Raw genomic sequence first — 22,228 nt, forward strand, 5'->3', positions numbered from 1 at the left:
TCAGAAGCATTCTCATTGCCAGTTAAGAGCCTCTCTACTTCCCCCAAAATCCGAGAACTTCTGTCAATAACGATCTGTGCTTCATCAAGTTTACCGCAATCGCCAAGGTGAAAGTAACGCTACCCGTACCCTGTTGTCTCGTCACTGTCATTTGCATGTACTGCTTAGTACACTGACATCGTGTGCGCATGCTTGTAAGACGGGCTGTCACGGTTGAATTACTGATATCATCGTCACGGTTGAATTACTGATATCAGCAAATGAATTGGTGATATCATCAAATGAATTGGTGATATCAACAAATGAATTGGTGATATCAACAAAAGCATGCATTAGTGATATGTACGGTTCATTTGCTGATATCATTAAATCAATTACTGATATCACCAATTGATTTGTTGATATCAGCAAATGAATAAGTGATATGTTGGAATTGTTGATATCATCAAATGATTTGCTGATATCACCAATTATTTGATGATATCAGCAAATAATTGTTGATATCATCAAATGATTTGCTGATATCATCAAATGATTTGCTGATATCACCAATTCATTTGCTGATATCACCAAATAATTGCTGATATCTGCAAATATTTGTTGATATCAGCAATTATTTGTTGATATCAGCAATTATTTGATGATATCAACAAATGAATTGGTGATATCAGCAAATGAATTGGTGATATCAGCAAATGAATTGCTGATATCAACAATTATTTGGTGATATCAGCAAATAATTGTTGATATCAGCAATTATTTGATGATATCATCAAATGATTTGATGATATCAACAATTATTTGCTGATATCACCAAATATTTGATGATATCATCAAATATCGAATAAAAAGTAAAACGGCTAGCCATACGGGCGCACGTATTGTCCCAGAAGGAATAGCCCGAAGAAATTTAAGGGTAAGCTATCATCCTTCACTTTGCTTTGTTTTGGAATCAGGTAATGATTACATGACATCGACTACTGAATGTTTAGACAAAAATCGACTGCTTTCTTGGGATAGGATCGTCTCATATTTAGGGTATCATCGCCTCCTGAAAGTAGTGTCATCGCCTCCTGTATAGAGTATCATCGCCCTCAGAAGTAGTAGCATCATCTCCTGTATAGAGTATCGTCGCCTCTTTAAAGTAGTAGCATCGCCTCCCGTATAGAGTATCATCGCCCTCTGAAGTAGTAGCATCATCTCCTGTATAGGGTGTCATCGCCTCCTGAAGTAGTAACATCGCCTCCTGTATAGAGTATCATCACCCTCTGAAGTAGTAGCATCATCTCCTGTATAGAGTATCATCGCCTCCTAAAAGTAGTAGCATCGCCTCCTGAAGTAGTAACATCATCTCCTGTATAGAGTATCATCGCCCTCTGAAGTAGTAGCAACATCGCCTCCTGTATAGGGTGTCATCGCCTCCTGAAGTAGTAACATCGCCTCCTGTATAGGGTATCATCGCCTCCTAAAAGTAGTAGCATCGCCTCCTGTAGAGAGTATCATCGCCTCTTCAAAGTAGTAGCATCGCCTCCTGTATAGGGTATAATTGTCACTTCCTGCAGTAATAACGTCACCAATGGTCCTATTGGCGTACAAAAGCATATTGCTGTATTGCGCCGTTGGCCTTTAAAGACAAAGAAAAACTTTTAACATATAAAAATCATTTACCAAATCTTTACAAAACTTTCCATATATTTGTTGCAATACCATAGCCCTCTTATCATATCTTGATATTAAGAATCACATGAAAGTTGTTCATAAATTTAAATGATAATGCCAAACGAAAACACTCTTTGGGAGTGTCCACAAATATCACTGATTCCAAAAGTGACTTACAATTAAACTCTTACGCCATAAAGTCATGCATGCCCGCAGCCGAGCCGGGCCGCGAATATTTTTTCCCCAAACTGAACTGACACTGGCGGGCCGTGCCTCTACACGTCCCCTTCCCCTGTGCAGACATCTGTGTCACCGTTAAGTGTACAAAACCTTCACCGTTATCCATAACAGGACATGAGTATTGTGCCCCTCATTAAATTGCTGGTGTCCCTCCTTTAATCGTTGATACCCCCTCCAATATCAGAATTTTGGCTAGGGGCCTTGGTAAAGTCACCCTTCGGTAAGATATATCGTGAAAGTCACTTTACAATAGAGTGATCATGCTGGACAGCTTCAAAGAGTAAATATTCAACATTCTTGCTTATTCGTTCACGCATACTCTTATATACAACGGTTTCTATATATGGAAAGATAATACTTTGTCAACAACCACAAGATCACGTTGCATTATTTATTACTTCAGTGAATCTGGTTAAGAGTTGAAAGAGGAAGCTGCTTACAAACACTGTAAAATGTAAGAGCCAGTTTATACAGATCCTTTCGTTACAACTGTACATTAAAGCTGGGAGATAGAACCATAGGCGTACGAGGGGGGGGGGGGCAGGGGGCAGACTGCCCCCCCCCCCAAATTTCCAGAGGACAAGAAATTCGGGCAAAAGTCCTGAAAATTCGGGCAGCCTAGGAGGAAATAAAATATTTATATATATATATATATATATATATATATATATATATATATATATATATATATATATATATATATATATATATATATATATATATATATATATATATATATAAATATGCAGTAGTTTGCCCGAATCTTTTTCAACTTTTTGCAACTTCAAGGCCTCAGAAGTGCCATTTCCGGCAATCTGAGAGGCATTTTTTGCCAACAAATTTCTTGTACGCTACGCGCCAACCGATGGTGGCGCTCCGCTTAGATAGTGTCACGGGAACTTTCGGGCACAAACGTTTCTGCCCCCCGAAACTGAAATGGGCCCGTAGACCTATGGATAAAACACAGCTCAGCCCTGATTATTGGCTTTATGCTGCATGGGGGACGTAATGTACACAGTCATCAAGCCTAGAACCATTATGTATAGTGTCCGTCGCAGAACATATTTCCCCGGTAACAGAGCAAGCAGTTTAAAGGAGACACATTTATTATTACACTGAGTCAATCATTACTTCGCTGGCAGTTGAAGCCATATATATGGAAGGAGTAACAGTTGCATAAAAAGTTACTGAATAATGACCATTTTGGCGTTCCATACATACATACCTGTACTATACGATGGAGTACAGGCGTGCGAAAATTCGGTGTTAAAAACATGCATTATTACTTATTAAGCAATAAAGCTATACTCTCGGTAGATACGGTACCCCAGGATTATCGTTCGATATTCCATTTTTTTTTTACCGAAAAACCTGGATTATCTAAATACAGAGTACTTGATTTATTCGTACTTAATGCTGTATTGCTTTTCAACAGGTCTATTACGTATGGCGGTTAAAACATTTTCTCGCACGTTCGTCTGACTAAATGATTGGACTGTTGTGATAGGACATCAGTGTTTGGTTTGAAATCTTCATTAGTTCCCTCTCTAAACATGGGTTAAAATGGGTTAAGTCATGCTTACGTTAAGTTATTAAAAATTTTAAAAGGATGGATTAACATTAACATTCAGACCGTACTAGTGAGGAACCGACGTCATCACCGATTTGGCCATAGAGGTGAATTCCAGAAATATAAGCATATTTTAATAGTGAACTTCTTGACAACCCGAATTGCTATACAGATACAACTAGGGATGCACCGGATATCCGGTCCGGCCGGACTATCCGGCCGGATAGTGAGAAATTATCCGGTTCCGGCCGGATAATTTTCAAAATCCGGCCGGATATTTTTCAAAATCTGGCCTGAATTATTCCTTATAAAGGTGTTGGTATTAACTTAAATCAATGTAAACTATTTCCAAAAATTAATAAAAAAATTCAAAGTAAGGAAAAATTAGGTTTAACATGTTTAATTTAATTTTCTCAATGGTCTGACCCACTTTTTCTAAAGATCAACCAAAATAATACAACTATCATACTTCTACTTCTTATTAATGATTTTCTTTTGTGTAATGAAAAATCCGGTTCCGGCCGGATTTCATGTACTATCCGGCAAAATCCGGTTCCGGCCTTCCTTAGATCCGGCCATCCTTAGATACAACCACTGAAATATTTCTTGGATTATAATATATTAAGTCTAAAATTCTGCCTAAAGTTATCTTTTAATAAGTCAACTTTCAATTCAAATAAAAAAGTCAGTTACGAACTTACGATCTTTGTAGAACAAAAGGGGATCAGTTACTAAATTTCAAGGTTATCGAGTCTAAACACTGCCGAAGCCTTCAACGGGAATTACGAGAGATTTGCCTCTTTCTGTGAAACAATCGCTAAGCTAAGTAGGCCTAGCACTTGAAAGAGATTTTTGGTACCTGGCAAACGGCACCCCTGCACTTTCTACGTAATCATGTGATAGGCTAGATATTCCTAACAAATCCCTTAAACCAGCTGAACATATCTTATTCCATTTGTAATTTTCTTTATTTTCTCTATTCTTCACTCACATGGCTGATTCATTATTAAACCACTGTTTATCTTTCACCATATAGAAAGAACATGAACAACATTATGACTAAATTATTCAAAACTAAAGTGAGTGATTAGAAGTAAAGCATGCAGCCGATGCTTTGTTTTTACAGAGCTTTCGAGCATAACTAGCTCTTCTTCACTGCATGATCATCGAAAGTGACAAGGAGTAGCAGGAATTGAAACTTTTGAAACTCCAGTAAATGTTCATTTAAGGCTTAAGATATTGTCGGCTTCTCGGTGCCGGACAAAATGTTAATGTTAATCCCACTGTTTTAAAAACTCTAATAACTCAACGCAGAAAGAAGTTCTTTGAATTTTATGTTAACAAAAGAAGTAGAAAAAACAATCCCTTGAATGACATTCGAAACCATTTGCCCTTTTTTGAGAGATTTGTTGTGTATTGTAAACATGTCATTCGAGAGAATCGAAGTCTTATGTTTCCGCACTGAGTTTTGTGTTGCATCTTAGGAACTGAACTTAAGATATAAGTACTAGACGTTATAGTCCATTCACTTTGGTTGATGACTCTCACTGGCTTAAAGGTCGTTTCTCAAAAAATAATAGTGTAATAGAAATCCACTCTGGCCTGATTGTATAGTGTGTTTATATGGTCTACAATACATCAATTTGGTTAAATGTGTGCCTAAAATCATCCTTTAAAGGTATGAGGCAGTATTTGCTTGAATAGATTGATAGTGTGAGAGATATTTTCATATTATATTTCCACGTATACCATTATGTAAGGATACTGTTACATACCAGCATGTAAAGAAACACAAATATGGCTGACTGATAGCTATGGAAGACCATAAATGGTAGTATATAAATTTAAGTTATGTTAATTAGTATGCACAAGATGTGACGTCAGGGCATGGCTAGAGATTAAGACGGATCAGTGGTCATTGTTTCAACACACTTTTCTTCAAGGAGTCTCCAGAAACTGAACCACGCGTCTTCCCACGGCCCCCAATACAACTATTAACTGTAAGTTTATAAACAATTACATATTGGTTTTAGCTTTGCATGCATTAATTTCTTTCTTCAAAGAGAGTGTATATTATACCATAGTTGGGCATAATCTTTCTCTTTAGAGTACTGTTCGCTTATTCCCCCCCCCCCAAAAAACAATATATATATATATATTTATTTATATATATATATATATATATATATATATATATATATATATATATATATATATATATATATATATATATGTATATATGTATATATATATATATATATATATATATATATATATATATATATATATATGTATATATGTATATATATATATATATATATATATATACATATATATATATATATAAATCATATCACTTTACTCTTCAATGGGTCTATGGTTACGTGGGCCGGGTTGGGCGGGCCGGGCTTCCGAGTGTGGCATTGGTAGTGATTTGAGTTTGCTGACCCATCATTTTTCTCAATCATTACATTGACCACACAAGTCAACTGACGGGACGGGTCTAAGCGATGGTCCAATCCCCATTGAGAATTTGTGTTTAGACAAGAAGCTTATGTAAAATCCCTGCTATCCCTTTTTGCTACATATATGTGTACACGTTCAAATGTTGCTAGTGTATACGCCTTTCGTGCGTGTGTTATACAATATCTAATCAGCCATTCTGAAGAAAGTCTGACAAATTTCGTGAGTCACGTGCTCCCTCATGCCCCGTCCTGTGGATGAGGCCATTAGGGGATGAGAACTTGGAAATGGGAAAGATAGCTGAATTAGACCATGGGGATATTGGAACTCCTCGGCTAGAAAATATAGTACAGTGTATGGTTGATCAATTTTAGCAGTTTTAAAAGTGGGCAAAACTCTTCGGCCAATTCTAATGACCCTTACGTAATATGCAAATTTCATTTTTTTCAATTTTCCGCCTCAGCAATAATTACCCTCATCGTGAACGTGAACAAACAAAGCTAAAATGGATGACGATGTACAAGCCCTAGTTGTTGACAACGGTTCCGGTATGTGCAAGGCCGGTTTTGCTGGAGACGATGCCCCTCGTGCGGTTTTCCCATCAATTGTTGGAAGGCCCAGACATCAGGTAAGAGTCAATGGTTCCATTATGAAAGTAGTGCTTCCATGGGTGCCATGAAAGGCGCCTTCGTAATTCGTCTTTGATCAAACTATCGAGAGATTAATTTAACTCTTTAGGTCAACGGTTGGGAATAGGGTGAAAAAAAATAGGAGACACAAATGGAGGAAGATCAAGGAATGTGGGAGGGGTTGGTCTCAATAAGTGTTTTTTTTTCACCAGAAGGGAAAGGATGGGCTTGGGCCGTTTGAACGCAGGCGGAATGAATGTTTCTATGAGATAGCAGGTTGTCTATTCAGGTGACGTCATGTGTTTATACACTGCAGGTTCTTTAAACAATAAATCGTGTGCTATGTATGTTGGATGAAACCGTGTTGTTCTATATGCATATATAACTAACATCCCACCGCGACACCACTGTAAAATCTACCCCGGTAAGAAAAGGTATCCCCGTCCCCAAATGTAAATGAAGAGGCATCGAAACGCAGGTCGTTCCCGGGGACAATTATTTCACCGCCCGCCTCTATCCTCCCTTGTTTGCACTCTATATTTTCTTAAGTATATTAAATTTATGAAAACGAAAATACATTTTTCTTAATCCCTGCATATTTGCCTAGGCTCCCTCCATATTCCCTTTGAGTCCACTCATTGTACCCGATCCACGATCACCCTGACCCCACCCCCCCCCCCCCCCCGCCCCCGCCCCCATCAGCAGGCATGTGTCAATGCATGATGGATACGACTAAAATAAAGTAGGCCTACAAATATATTTATAAATATGTGGGAAGTCCTTGAGAAGTTTGAAACCAAACAATTCTGGATTACCATGGGCGGCGATCCGTATTTCCGAGTGGGGGGGATATGACCTTGTTGACTATCTAAGCGTAGCGCCACCATGAGTTGGCGCGAAGCGTACAAGAAAATTTTGGGATTTACAAACCCTCTAGATGGCCGGAAACGGCACTTACCGAGGTTTCCAAGCGGCATATACCCAACTTTAAAATAGGGATATCATATCCGAAATATCTCATAATCAGGATCCAAAATACTTTTTTTTTAATTTTGGGTGTTATTCTGGGAAACTTGCCCCTGTCAATCTTGTTTCAGGCGCTACGTTAGAATGTTCGAGATCTCTTTTATATTATTCGATGAAGAAAATGGCCTCATGCAGGCTATTATAGGCCTATACACATGCAATACACAATTACACATAGTTACATTCCTAGGTACCGATTGCTAGGGCATCCAGGTGAAACGTGTATTAATCATTACCCTGGTAACATGAAATTCTCAGCTGTTCGAGGGAACATGTACGTGTGTAGGCCTACTATAGGGCCTATATGAATCATCGAGGTACCTGTAAATGAATCTGGGGAAACTATCACACAGTAATACGCGCGAACGCGCGTACCATGCATGGAGGGTCATGTGATGTGTTCCAGGGCGGTACTAATATTTTACTCTCCCCTTTACGCATGATGACTTCACCCAACTAGTACGTAAATGTGTATGCGTGCTTAGAGCAGCAGACGACACCCGTTACCTAGCAATAACCGTGCCTGTAGCCTAACGTGATAGCTATATTCCGGCTGAGCAGCATTAGGCTCTGTTCCATGGAGAATTCCGTGGTTGCACTGAACTAAACTTTTCCCCACAGCACCAAACGCTCACCCTTGAAATACAATTCAGACATCGACATTTCCCGCTGCAAGCCCAATGTATCTGTACTTGTTCTGTGCCAGCATGTCTAACGTTAGCATATTAGCACTATTTCGTAGGCCTGAAGTACCAGTACCTTCTTAAGCCGTTACTTCCCATGTTCGATCCGTCTTGGTGCAAATCTTTCACGAAGTCACTAACACTGTTCTCGCACTGCTACAGAGAAATATCAGTTTGGTACCACCTGGAACACATCACATGACCCTCCATGCATGGTACGCGCGCCCAATTGACATGAATCCTCCAGATTCATTTAACTCGTTGATATGAATACTATGAGGGTGCATATATGTACTATATCAATACCGTGGGCGCAATAATACATTTTGTTGTTATAGACCCAATGAAGCCTACAGTCAACTATTCTTGCTTTATAAAGACGCTTTATTTGAAAAGATCGCACTGCGTTTATGGTAGGCGAGAAATGAAGCTAAAAAAGAGCCGTACATTCACGATGATGCATAAATGTAGGCATGAAAATATTATTATCCTGGCATTTGGTGGGGGGGGATATGGTGTATTACATCCCCTCCACCCATTTTCATGGGGGGGATATATCCCCCCCATCCCCCCCAGGATCGCCGCCCATGTGGATTACACAAGGTAGAGATATTTTTGAGTGGTTTAGTCAAGTATTTCTATTAGATTTGTAACTGCTGTCGAGTACTTGAGGTTTCGAGTACCAACTACTATAGTCCGAGAACGGCTGTTTAGGATCCGAGTACCAGTGTCCGATTATACATCAATTGTAGGAACCGAGTACCAAGTATGAGTGCCTTTTCATCAGAGTAATTTTCGAGTCTTTTAAGTGTATTACTTTTGATTTATTCAATATACAAGAACCTCAGTTGATTATATCGGGAACTGCTCTCCGACTGTCATTGTATATGCACATATATGGCTAGCCTAGCTGCTCTCTGACTGTCTCTGTATATGCACATATTATGGCTAGCTTAGCTGCTCTCTGACTGTCACTGTAAGCACATATTATGGCTAGCCTAGCTGCTTTCTAACTGTCACAGTAAGCACATGTATGGCTAGCCTAGCTGCTCTCTGACTGTCACTGTAAGCACACATAATGGCTAGCCTAGCTGCTTTCTAACTGTCACAGTAAGCACATATACGGCTAACCTAGCTGTTCTCACTGTCACTGTAAGCGCATATTATGGCTAGCCCTGAATATGAAGACATTGTACGAATCTAGTTATTGCTCCCAAAGTTTTTCGACCTTTCGGCTAAGATCATGTGTAGTACATATTCTCTTTCCAAGGGTCACGATCCTGATACCGGTTCACACGGTCACAGTCTCGATGCAAGGGGACAGGTGTTAAGAGTGGGTCTCGATGCTATGGGACTGGGGTTGAGAGTGGGTCTCGATGCAAGGGGACTGGGACAGAGAGTGGGTCTCGATACAAGGGGACTGGGGTTAAGAGTGGGTCTCTGTGCAAGGGGACTGGGGTTGAGAGTGGGTCTTGGTGCAAGAGGACTGGGTTGAGAGTGGGTAATGTAGATCGTTTGGGTTCTCGTGTCCAGGTTCCATCTTGGGTGAATTTGCTTAAAAAGTATTATTTCTGAAATTTTAATTTTTGAGTGCTACCAACACTGACATTTTATTAAATTTCTTGGCATTTGATCCCAGCAGATGATATATATGTTACTACTTCAATGATGGTACTTTGTAAGAAAAGTCACCCAAGTGAGTTAGAGCCTGGGCACAAAAGCCAAAAAATTGATCTACTCTCAGCTCTAGTCCCATTACATTGAGACTTGCAATGATAGCATTCAAGCTCCGCTTTAAGAAAAGTCATCCAAGGGAATATTATACACTACATCTGATTTTAGCTACAAGGCCGTCGGTGACATGGCTGTGTGCGCTTTTGTTACTTACTTCGCCCATATGGCAAGCCATTTTATTTTTTATTCAGTATTTATTGATATCAACAATTATTTAATGATATCAACAATTATTTAATGATATCATGAATTATTTTATGATATCTGAAATTGTTTTAATGATATGTACGTCATATTTGATGATATCATTAATTGGTGCAAGGAAATTATTGATATCATTATTTTATTTGATGATATCATATCATAATTAAACTTTCTGATATCAAGAATTGAATTTGTGATATCTTAAAATAGATGAACTATTATAGATATCAATAATTCAATTCAAGATATCATAAATTCAATTTCAGATATCTGTATTTAAATTAATGATATCAAAAAGTACGACGTACATATCACGAATTCGGCCATATTTAATGATATCATAAATTCCAAGTATTGATATCATCAAATATGGCGTACATATCACGAATTCGGCCATATTTAATGATATCATTAATTCGAATTTTTGATATCATAAATTCCAATTAATGATATCATCAAATATGACGTACATATCACGAATTCGGCCATATTTAGTGATATCATTAATTCGAATTTTTGATATCATAAATTCCAATTAATGATATCATCAAATATGACGTACATATCACGAATTCGGCCATATTTAATGATATCATCAATTAAGCCCTCAGTTTGAGCGCCTGGGATTATGTGGCGGGAAGTACAGTGCAGTGCGGTTAGTGCATTATATTCTGTCTAGAACTGGTTGAGCTTTAATCCCCGCCATATTAAGAGCAGTTTTACGTATTGAGCCTACCGTATGGCAAGCCGTTTTACTTTTTATTCAATATTTAATGATATCTTTAATTATTTGAAGATATCATTAAATCAATTGTTGATATCAAGAATTCGAATTGTTGATATCATTAAATCAATTAATGATATCATTAATTCAGTTCATTTCTTGATATCAATAATTCATTTAATGATATCATTAAATGAATTAGTGATATCAAGAAATGATTTAAAGATATCTTTAAATGTATTTGTGATATGTACATATCACTAATTCGAATTAGTGATATCAGTAAATATGAAGTCATATTTCATGATATCAGTAATTCGAATTAGTGATATGTACATATGTACATATCACTAATTCGAATTACTGATATCAGTAAATATGACGTCATATGTGATGATATCACTTATTCGAATTAATGATATGTACATAGGCTATCACTAATTCGAATTAATGATATGTACATATCACTAATTCGAATTAGTAATATCAGTAAATATGACGTCATATTTCATGATATCAGTAATTCAAATTAGTGATATGCAGGGGCGTATCCAGGATTTTCCAATAGGGGGGGGGGCGCCAGGCATGAATGATCGCCGTCCTGGGGGATGGGTCTAAGGGGAGGGGTGTACAATTTTTGCTTTCGAAGAAGGGCTGATATGAAAAATGGTGTCATATGCATGGGCGGCAATCCGTTCTTACGAGTGGGGGGGATATGACCTTGTTGACTATCTAAGCGTAGCGCCACCATGAGTTGGCGCGAAGCGTACAAGAACATTTTGGGATTAACAAACCCTCTAGATGGCCGGAAACGGCACTTCCCGAGGTTTCCAAGCGGCATATACCCAACTTTAAAATAGGGATGTCATGTCCGAAATATCTCATAATCAGGATCCAAAATACTTTTTTTTTTAATTTCGGGTGTTATTTTGGGAAAATTGCCCCTGTCAATCTTGTTTCAGGCGCAACGTTAGAATGTTCGAGAGCTCTTTTATATTATTCGATGAAGAAAATGGCCTCATGCAGGCTATTATAGGCCTATACACATGCAATACACAATTACACATAGTTACATTCCTAGGTACCGATTGCTAGGGCATCCAGGTGAAACGTGTATTAAGCATTATCCCTGGTTACATGAGATTCTCAGCTGTTCGAGGGAACATGTACGTGTGTAGGCCTACTATAGGGCCTATATGAATACTATGAGGGTGCATATATATACTATATCAATACCGTGGGCGCAATAATACATTTTGTTGTTATAGGGCCAATGAAGCCTACAGTCAACTATTTTTGCTTTATAAAGACGCTTTATTTGAAAAGATCGCACTGCGTTTATGGTAGGCGAGAAATGAAGCTAAAAAAGAGCCGTACATTAAAGAAGATGCATAAATGTAGGCATGAAAATATTCTTATCCCTGGCATTTGGTGGGGGGGGGGGATATGGTGCATTACATCCCATCCACCCCTTTTCATGGGGGGATATATCCCCCCTCCACCCAGGATCGCCGCCCATGGCCATATATGTGATCCATTTTTCGACCTTAATAATAAGCAACATTTCCAGTAAATATGGACACAAAATGCACAATTTAGTATGGCTGGCATGTCACTTATTGTTTATAGTGATAATACAAACAAAATTACCATCTATGTTTCTAAAACTATTATGCCGCCGAACTTCGCCAGAACCTTTTTTTGGCAAACAAAAAATAAAGCATACGGGAGGGGGGGGGGGGGGTTGAGCGATCACCGACATCTCACATAAAGGTCGTCATCAATTTTTTTTTTTTTGCTAAACTGTTGCGCCCCCCCCCCCTGGATACGCCCCTGATATGTACATATCACTAATTCGAATTAGTGATATCAGTAAATATGACGTCATATTTGTTGATATCATTAAATCGAATTAGTGATATGTACATATCACCAATTCGAATTAGTGATATGTACATATCACAAATACATTCAAAGATATCTTTAAATCATTTCTTGATATCACTAATTCATTTAATGATATCATTAAATGAATTATTGATATCAAGAAATGAACTGAATTAATGATATCATTAATTGATTTAATGATATCAACAATTGATTTAATGATATCATCAAATAATTAAAGATATCATTAAATATTGAATAAAAAGTAAAACGGCTTGCCATACGCCCATGTGTGCATGCTATTCCGTAGTGTAACTAATTTAATTATACTACCCAAACTTGCCGCATTTCCTGATTCTAGAACAGCACCTATTATACCAGTCAGGCTTCGGTGCTTTTTTCCTTAAAAGATTAAATTTCAGTCCTTCAAAACTCCTTCAAAGGAAGGGACAATGATGCTGGTCGGACGTTTATCTAATTGCGATAAATACTAGGAAATTAACCCATCGTGTATAAACAACTCTTTCTAGCCTTGGATTACCCTGTTATATGGCTTTTCAAATCGCGCTTTGCGTTTGTAATTGTGATGTTATGCTTAAGCAGTAAATAACCGAGGCTCAGTGAGCTGAAACCAAACCTCCAAGTAAGGGCTTCAGTACGAAACACGTGAACGAAGGCCAAAGATTCCATTTCAGAAAAAAAAAATTATGCTATCAGATTTTAGCAATATGAATACAAACCATTGCTGAACATTGTGTGGTCATGTATATGTTCTTCGTTTCTCAGCATCTTGGCTCAGATTGTGATCACGTGTAAACAGTACACCGAAGATCACCTACCAACCCTGGAGTTTTGCCAAGTTTCGGAGTGCCAAGTATTTGGTTGAGTAAACAAGGGAGGAAGGGGCAGGGTAGGGAACGATATTATGATATTCCTTACGGGAAATGGTTTCAAGAGAAAAGAGAACGTACAAAAGGCACAAAAGCACCAGGCTTAACCTCCCGTCGCAGAACTGGTACTAGTGTCGGCAGTATACTAGGACCATAGTGACTGCCAAAGTAGGCCACTTATGCGATCTGTTAAGCAAGCTCTCTCTCGTTTTCTCTGTTCCTACACTGTGTATTTAGGCTTGATTTGACAGCAGTCAAGTCCAAATGTATCCATGTTTTCTTTCATTGCTCAAAGATTCCCGAACACGGAGTCTTTACACCCTTTTAATCGACAGATCACCGTTCAGGAATATATGTCTGCATTAAAGGGTGTGAAGACGCGCGCAAAAAGAAACGTCTAATGCCGGTAATCCCAGAAAATACACACACAGCTTGCTACCGTCGGTAATTAGACACTAGTGTACAGTTAGTATATACAGCTGCGGTCAATACCCACATCACAGTATACAAACTATACAGCGATGGACATATCAGGTCCAGCTAAAGATAACAAGGTATCACGTTTCATTACTGTCTGCATTTTGTAGCGACACGAACAAAACGTCACTTGCAAGCAACGGAATGTTAACTTTTGCGGATGGCCGCACTCGGTTTGGGGCGAGTCTTCAGTGCCTTTAAATCACTTCCGTGTACATCAGTCAATATCCATTGACCAATGAAAACACTTTTAGGGAAGGCTAGGCTTACAACAGACAGTATACAATAAACGGGCCATTTTACCTCTATGTGAAGTCATCCACGTAGTTCGATGTATTTTGACCTGAAACTGCGGAGATGCCATTTTGTATGGCGCGAGAAAGCGGAATATATTACGTACAATTATATACATGCTGTACTTGCGAAATACATACATGGTTAACTTCAAAAAAACATTTTAGACATATTTATATATATGTATACACATATATATTCCCTGAAAATTACATTTATTCCCTTAAAGTATATTTTTATGTATTCTCCAGGCGTACAGAAAGTATTTTCTTAATAACAAATATGTATTCTGTGCAAAAATATATATATATATATTCTCTTACAGTAAATGTTCTGTCAAAAATATATATATTCTCTAACACAAAAAAAAAAATTTCTCTGCCAAGAATATATTTATTCTCTAAGAGAAAAAATGTATTCTCTAAAGAAATATATATATTCTTTTCAAAAAGTATGTCAATTCTGTGACCGAAAAATATTTTTCTCTAACAAAATATATAAATTCTGTGACAGAAAATATATATATTGTATAGAAAAAATTATTGTCTGTGCAAAAATAAATTATTATTCTTTGTAAGAAAAAAAAATATATTCTCTAACAACGTTCTATTCTGTGAAAAAATATATTCTGTGAGAAAAATATATATGCTAAACAAAGTACGGTGCTCTGTGGGTGCCAACTGAGATGCTTTGTTGTTCAGTAACTTCAGTGACCAGCTTATTCATTATATTGCTGTTTTCTTCACATCCACTTTCTTTCCGTTGATGTATAGAGTCCTTGCAGAAGTGCAACAAAATAATCGAAAGACTGTGATTAGAGAAGAGCAAATAGTGGATTATATGCTAAGTCTTAGCCTACTGTAAGAAATAAGTATGCTGTTTAAAAGAGTCTAACGTTAACATCCCACTACCAACTATCCTACTTGCACGCTATATCTGGACGCCATGATTGCAGTACTGCTGCTATTCGTATGTTACGTATGTGATACGATATGTTAATGGGACTGTTAAGCCGGCTAGATACAGTAGGCTTTGTTGTCGATCGTATCGTCGTACAATCATGTGCAATGTGATGTCGCAAAACCACTAACTTTGAACTGCATTTCGGTTCTGAGCAAGGAAGTGCATTGTACTTGCACACTTATGGCCAATAAAATGAATAAGCTGTGCACTGAAGTTACTGGAACACCAACATCTCTGTTGGCACTTACAGAGCTCCGTACTTTTTATAGCATATATATATATTTATCGTTCAGAATATATTTTTCGTACAGAATATATTTTTCGTACAGAATATATTTTTCGTACAGAATATATTTTTCGCACAGAATAGAGCTTGAATATTAGAGAATATATATATTTTCCGTACACACAATACAAATACATTTTTGCATAGAATATAATTTATTCTGTAGAATATATACCATTTCTGTAACAGAATTTATATATTTTGTTAGAAGAAAAATATTTTTCTGTACCAGAATTTCGACATTTGAAAATACGCCCTGTAGTAAACCTGTCGTTCATTTAGGCCACTCCCACTTCTCCACATTTCAAGGTTATTAGTTTGGAACGTTAGCCGGTGTGTTACGTAATCAATTTGCCAAGCCTTGCAAAGGAAACGAACGAACAGCTCAAATTTCCTGCGATCTACCGCGAGCGCCTATTAAAATGTCCAAGGCAGGCAAACTGTTACGGCAGGGCGCATTTTCACTGAAATGTATATATATTTTTAGAGGGCGCAAAACCACAAAGTTACCTCAGTATAAGGTATTATCTAACAAAAAAGATCCTCTGTGCATTTCATACCACATATTCCAGTATGTGAAAATAATTCAGCAGAGGGGCACATTTTAAGTACTTTTAATTGTTAACCTTTCATGGAAAAGGGCCGGCAATTTCTGAATTTATATTATGAATTTTCAACACAAAAGGCATATTTTAAATAACAAAACGGCACATTTCAAGCACCATAAAGAAGTACTTGTATTTTATAGCAAAAAGGGACATTTTTAAGATTTTTACAAAACTGAGCCAGGGGGCACATACTCCTGCGCCTCCCCTCCCCCTCTCCTCCTGGCTCCGACGCTCATGCCTTTGAATACAGAGCCGCATATCGATGATCAGTGTTTGTAACAAATGATGTGGAACTCATTTCTTGCTCAACCATACTAACCATCCAATTGTATTTGCTTACTTATATTTCGTAGGGTGTGATGGTTGGAATGGGACAGAAAGACAGCTATGTAGGAGATGAAGCTCAGAGCAAACGTGGTATCCTCACCTTGAAATATCCAATTGAACACGGTATCGTCACAAACTGGGATGATATGGAGAAGATCTGGCATCACACATTCTACAATGAACTCCGTGTAGCTCCAGAGGAACACCCAGTGCTCTGTACAGAAGCTCCACTCAACCCTAAAGCCAACAGGGAAAAGATGACCCAGGTAGGTGTTGATTCAAATCCGTTTGTGTTGCGATTCATTAAATCATACGACTGTATGAAACTCATGTCTTGGTTTACACCAGATGAACTTGCAGAATGCGTTTACAGGAAACTCAAGATCTACCAGAGTTCAGAGCAAAATCACGTGAGGCGGTGTGAACAAAATCAAGTGAGGGGGTATAAACAAATCAAGTAAGGCGGTGCGAACAGAATCAAGTGAGGGGGTGCGAACAAAATCAAGTGAGGGGGTGCGAACAAAATCAAGTGAGGGGGTGCGAACAAAATCAAGTGAGGGGGTGCGAACAAAATCAAGTGAGGGGGTGCGAACAAAATCAAGTGAGGGGGTGCGAACAAAATCAAGTGAGGGGGTGCGAACAAAATCAAGTGAGGGGGTGCGAACAAAATCAAGTGAGGGGGTGCGAACAAAATCAAGTGAGGGGGTGCGAACAAAATCAAGTGAGGGGGTGCGAACAAAATCAAGTGAGGGGGTGCGAACAAAATCAAGTGAGGGGGTGCGAACAAAATCAAGCGATGGGGTGTGAACAAAATCAAGTGAGGGGGTGTGAACAAAATCAAGTGAGGGGGTGTGAACAAAATCAAGTGAGGGGGGTGTGAACAAAATCAAGTGAGGGGGTGTAAACAAAATCTACAACAACTGTTTTCTTCAGCTACACCTATACGACAATTCTGCGGGGTGGGGGGATTAGGAAAACCCCCTAGCCCTTATACTCTTCTCATACGGTAATCCATGCATGACTCTGAAAAACATCGGTAATCATAGAACCTGCCAGTGTTTTTGGTCGAATTTGTGAAAAATTGGGGGGGGGGGGGGGAAATTAAAGTGATTTCAAACAATTCATTATTAGAAATTAGCTAAGGGAACGAAAGGGGGAAGCATACATCCCACCACCGGTTAGCTTTGAGCTATACTGAAAATGTCCCATGCTCGTTTAATGCCAGGCTCGCGGGGTGTAAAACAACTTAACCCCTCTACCGCACCTAGCCCACCAACCCCCTTCTGCTCAAGTGGCCCAATATTATCTATATCTTTCTCTTCTCAGATCATGTTCGAAACCTTCAATTCCCCGGCCTTCTATGTCGCTATACAAGCCGTGTTGTCCCTGTATGCATCTGGTCGTACCACTGGTATCGTTTTGGATTCTGGTGATGGCGTGTCCCACACGGTACCCATCTATGAGGGCTACGCCCTCCCTCACGCCATCCTTCGTCTTGATCTTGCTGGTCGTGACCTCACAGATTACCTGATGAAGATCCTTACCGAGAGGGGATATACCTTCACTACAACAGGTATATTTTACCCAACACAAGATAAGGGGGGTTCACATTTAATAAGCTGTCATGTACGACCAGTAAAAATGAGATTTCCCTTGAAATATTACATTTAAGTTAGTATTCTTCCCTCCATTGGTATTGTGGAAGAACTACACAGTACCACCCCCCCCCCACGGTGCTGAGAGTACTGAGCTGCACGATGCGATCTTCTCAGGTCATTTCATCTCAAGTGAAATCCGATACGATACATTTATTATTATAGGCTACCGCACGTATACGTAACCAAATCTGAACAATACATTTATAATTACAGGCTTCCGTATATATACGCCAAATATTATTTTTCCACTTCCAATTAAGGAATGTACTTAGCGTATAAATTTTATTTACAATATCAACCGCTGTGCAATTGTTTATGCAAAAACGATTACAAAATATGTTATGAAGTGTGAGTCTTAAGCAGGGCGAAAGCTTCGAGGGCACGTGGGCTTTCAAACTTCCAATGGTTTACATGCTCGCAAAATCGTATATATACACTGGCACAATTTAAACTTTGTAATACGCCAATGTAGTTAAACTGATGAAAATGATAGCACCGTCGTGCATCTAAGCCCCATTAACCATTAAACATTTGAAAGGCGAGGGGACACTCTTCTCTTAGTTATACCTCACAACTCACAACGGAACGGACATCCACCAACATTGTGCCTGTATTCCACAACCACCCCTCCCCCAATACAATATAATAATAAATAAATCGATGATTCGACTCGAGTCACTGTATTTTCTCTTTAGTTCGAGTGCTATCACGTTTGAAATATATAGTAGGTCGAGTCATGAATCGTAACGAAAATGTCTTTTTGTAATTGTTTTCAACAGCCGAACGTGAAATTGTCCGTGACATTAAGGAGAAACTCGCATATGTTGCTATAGACTTTTTACAGGAGATGTCAACAGCCTCATCCAGCTCATCACTAGAGAAAAGTTATGAACTCCCGGATGGTCAGGTCATCACCATTGGCAACGAGCGCTTCCGGTGTCCCGAAGCTCTAATGCAGCCATCTTTCCTTGGTATGGAAGCGGCTGGAATCCACGAGACTACATACAACAGTATCATGAAATGTGACGTGGACATTCGTAAGGACTTATACGCCAACGTTGTCCTTTCCGGTGGTACTACTATGTTCCCTGGTATCGCTGACCGTATGCAGAAGGAAATCTCAGCCCTTGCTCCTCCCACCATGAAGATCAAGGTCATTGCTCCACCAGAGAGGAAATACTCTGTCTGGATTGGTGGATCCATCCTAGCATCTCTCTCCACCTTCCAACAGATGTGGATCAGCAAGCAGGAATATGATGAATCTGGTCCAAGCATTGTCCACAGGAAATGTTTCTAAGTTTCTGTTTCTGACGCTTTCTGCAAAAATACTCTAAAAATCGGAATGCACAAGAAATATATTTTCCTGACCCACATAAGCACCTAACATAACTGTTAAACTTAGATAACGTGCTAGGGAAATTGAATCCTTCTCGGTAACTGTGATGATTATGAATAGTTGGCGGTACAACATATATTATATTTCCTTTTTTTATTTTGACTAAAGTCACTGGTTGGAAATAAGGAAACTGAAGGGTTTTTAATGACTATTTTTTTACTAGATAAGATGATAGGTTAAGAGAGTGGGTGGGTGGAGTGTAGTGATAGGGCGATGTATGGGGTAAGAAAATTGTACTTATTGCGAGTCCCTCTAGTTTATTGTTATAGAAAAGAGAACCCTAACCCCAACTGCACCATTGATATTAATTTGATAGATTTATTGATCCATCCATACACTATTGTTTACGGTTATAGAAAAACACGACTTTGTTTTGGTTGTATATAAGAAACTTTCACACATATAATCTTAAAAGTGCGAAATGATTAAAAGTCTATATCGAACAAGCGAAAGCTCATGAATAAAACTTTCTCTTAAATATCGAATAAGTTTTACAATTCCTACCCTCACCCTCCCCTCCCCTCCCTGGGTCCGCGCCTAGTTACAATTAGGAATAGACAAACCGTTCTCTATGAAGACCGTTTAAAAAAATGGTGGCGCAATAGCACTTCAGTGAAATTGACTGGACATGCACCTCTCAGTTAGACGTGTAAACATTAATTGCTGCCGCGGGATCAGCTCTTTGTCCGTACTAAAAGTAGTTTCCTTTAATTGACTAAATTGAAGAAAGATGGTGATTGATAGCAACCAAATGCATTTACTAGTTGATCACCAAAACTAACATGGTGGGCACCATACAGCCGTATGCTTTACAAAGGTCACCCGTATTAACCCCAAATGCATTTATATCTTTGCTAACTATGTCTTTCTATGCTAAATACAATTTGGGATCGATAATTATTGTCCCTTTCATGTATTCATTTTATCTTATGAGGATGGAGGTGTCTGGTGCATGTTTCATGGAAGAAATGACGGCAGTTTCGTTTACACATATCAAAGGTCATTAAGCTATAGGTGAAATCAAATCTTTGACCAGACATATGGTAAAAGCCTACCCGGGCCGCGATTTTTCCCCAAACAGGTTTACAGTTACGGAGTTTTCAGCCAATCAGATTGCTCGTAACGTCAGTATCAATAAAGACCATCGCTTGAAAATTGGAAGACATACACTGAATCAGAAGAAAGATAACAGGCGCGTATCCAGGGGGCGTTGGGGGCGCGCGCCCCCCGGGTAAGAAAAAGAGGAGAGAAAAAAAGAGAAGGTAAAAGGGAAAAAAGAGGGGAAAAGAAGAGGAGGAGGGGAAGGAAGGGAAAAGAAAAAGAAGAAAGAGAGAAAAAGGAGAAAGGAGGGAGAAAAGAAAAACGCCAAGACACCGGGAAGAGAAAGAGGAACAGTGACATAATTACAGCGCTGATCCCTATTTATATACACAGGGTAGCCAGTGACGGATCGAGGATTTCGGAAGGGGCGTGCGCCTCACCCTTCCCCTTACACCGACAACTCCATTTTGACGTTTCCATTTTTCCTCTCTCACTAATGTATCTATATATATACTATATATGGTCTATCATAACGCGTGTGTGTGTATGGACGCCTTAAACATTTGTGCTATGAAACCAACTGTGGCTGCCTACAGCCTTCGCCCCTCCCTTGGCAAATTATTCGCTACGTGCCTGTTCGAATTTGTAAAGCAAACAGCAGATATGAAATCATATCAGTGAGCATGAAAATGGCGGTTCCAGGATGAACAGCCTCAAAACTGTCGATGTGTGTAGTCATAGGAACCCAATTTGATTTGGGGGCTGTAACGACTTGCCCGAAAAATATAACCTAAATTTTTCGCGCGCGAAGCGCGCGTTCAACATGTTAAAGTCAATATCATATAAGCAAGCATCGGTTACTACATCGCATGCCATCGTGTACCGTACGGTCCGTGGAAATTGCGCAGTATACCGCGGGATACTAATGTAAACAACGAAATGTCTTATGTAGATGTAGTAAAAGCATGGAGGTCAAATTCTCTGTTTTACCATCTGTTTTTACCTCCATGCTTTTACATTAGTAATGGTCTGTTTTTACCACCATAGTAATGGCGAATTAGTCGGCCAAGCTTAGAACTTTATTTTAATTATCAAGGAGATTCATTTCCTTTAGCTACATCATTGCAATTTATTTTTCTTTCAGTAGGAGCCCCCCACCCCGCCTCCTACGCCTATGTGTGTAGTGTTCGGTTTCGGAAATATCTGCTATTTTTTTCATTTCCTTCAACCAAGTTTTATAATAGCCGTTATAAGAGGTTTTAATATTTGTACACCAATAAATTATTTTCGAAACTTTCCTGACCAAAATTCTTAATCATACTTCCCACTACTGGTGTAATTTTGACCGGTCTGTTAGGGGTTGAAGGAGGTTTTTCTATATTGGTTGTCCATAGATGACATTTTTTGCAACATTATGGGTATTTTTTTAAATGAATTTATCATTCGGAACAAATAATGGGTTGAAAACC

General features: G+C 38.8%; 1 protein-coding gene across 1 annotated transcript; it reads left to right on the plus strand.

Moving 5' to 3' along the window:
- Positions 1-5,316: 5,316 nt before the first annotated feature.
- On the plus strand, positions 5,317-20,615 carry LOC139958907 (actin, non-muscle 6.2-like). Its single transcript, XM_071956343.1, has 5 exons — positions 5,317-5,469; positions 6,396-6,560; positions 16,691-16,930; positions 17,991-18,237; positions 19,102-20,615. The coding sequence occupies exons 2-5, from the start codon at positions 6,438-6,440 to the stop codon at positions 19,617-19,619; spliced, it is 1,128 nt and encodes a 375-aa protein (XP_071812444.1). The 5' UTR covers positions 5,317-5,469; positions 6,396-6,437; the 3' UTR covers positions 19,620-20,615.
- Positions 20,616-22,228: the final 1,613 nt, after the last annotated feature.

Source organism: Apostichopus japonicus, chromosome 18 (assembly GCF_037975245.1).
Source record: "Apostichopus japonicus isolate 1M-3 chromosome 18, ASM3797524v1, whole genome shotgun sequence".
Classification (NCBI taxonomy): Eukaryota; Metazoa; Echinodermata; class Holothuroidea; order Aspidochirotida; family Stichopodidae; genus Apostichopus; species Apostichopus japonicus.

Excerpts from the sequence above, each read along its gene's own strand:
- LOC139958907 (XM_071956343.1), top strand. The coding sequence starts at position 6,438 with ATGGATGACGATGTACAAGCCCTAGTTGTTGACAACGGTTCCGGTATG. Across the intron at positions 6,561-16,690 it reads TTGGAAGGCCCAGACATCAG|GGTGTGATGGTTGGAATGGG; the intron begins GTAAGAGTCAAT and ends TATATTTCGTAG. Across the intron at positions 16,931-17,990 it reads ACAGGGAAAAGATGACCCAG|ATCATGTTCGAAACCTTCAA; the intron begins GTAGGTGTTGAT and ends TTCTCTTCTCAG.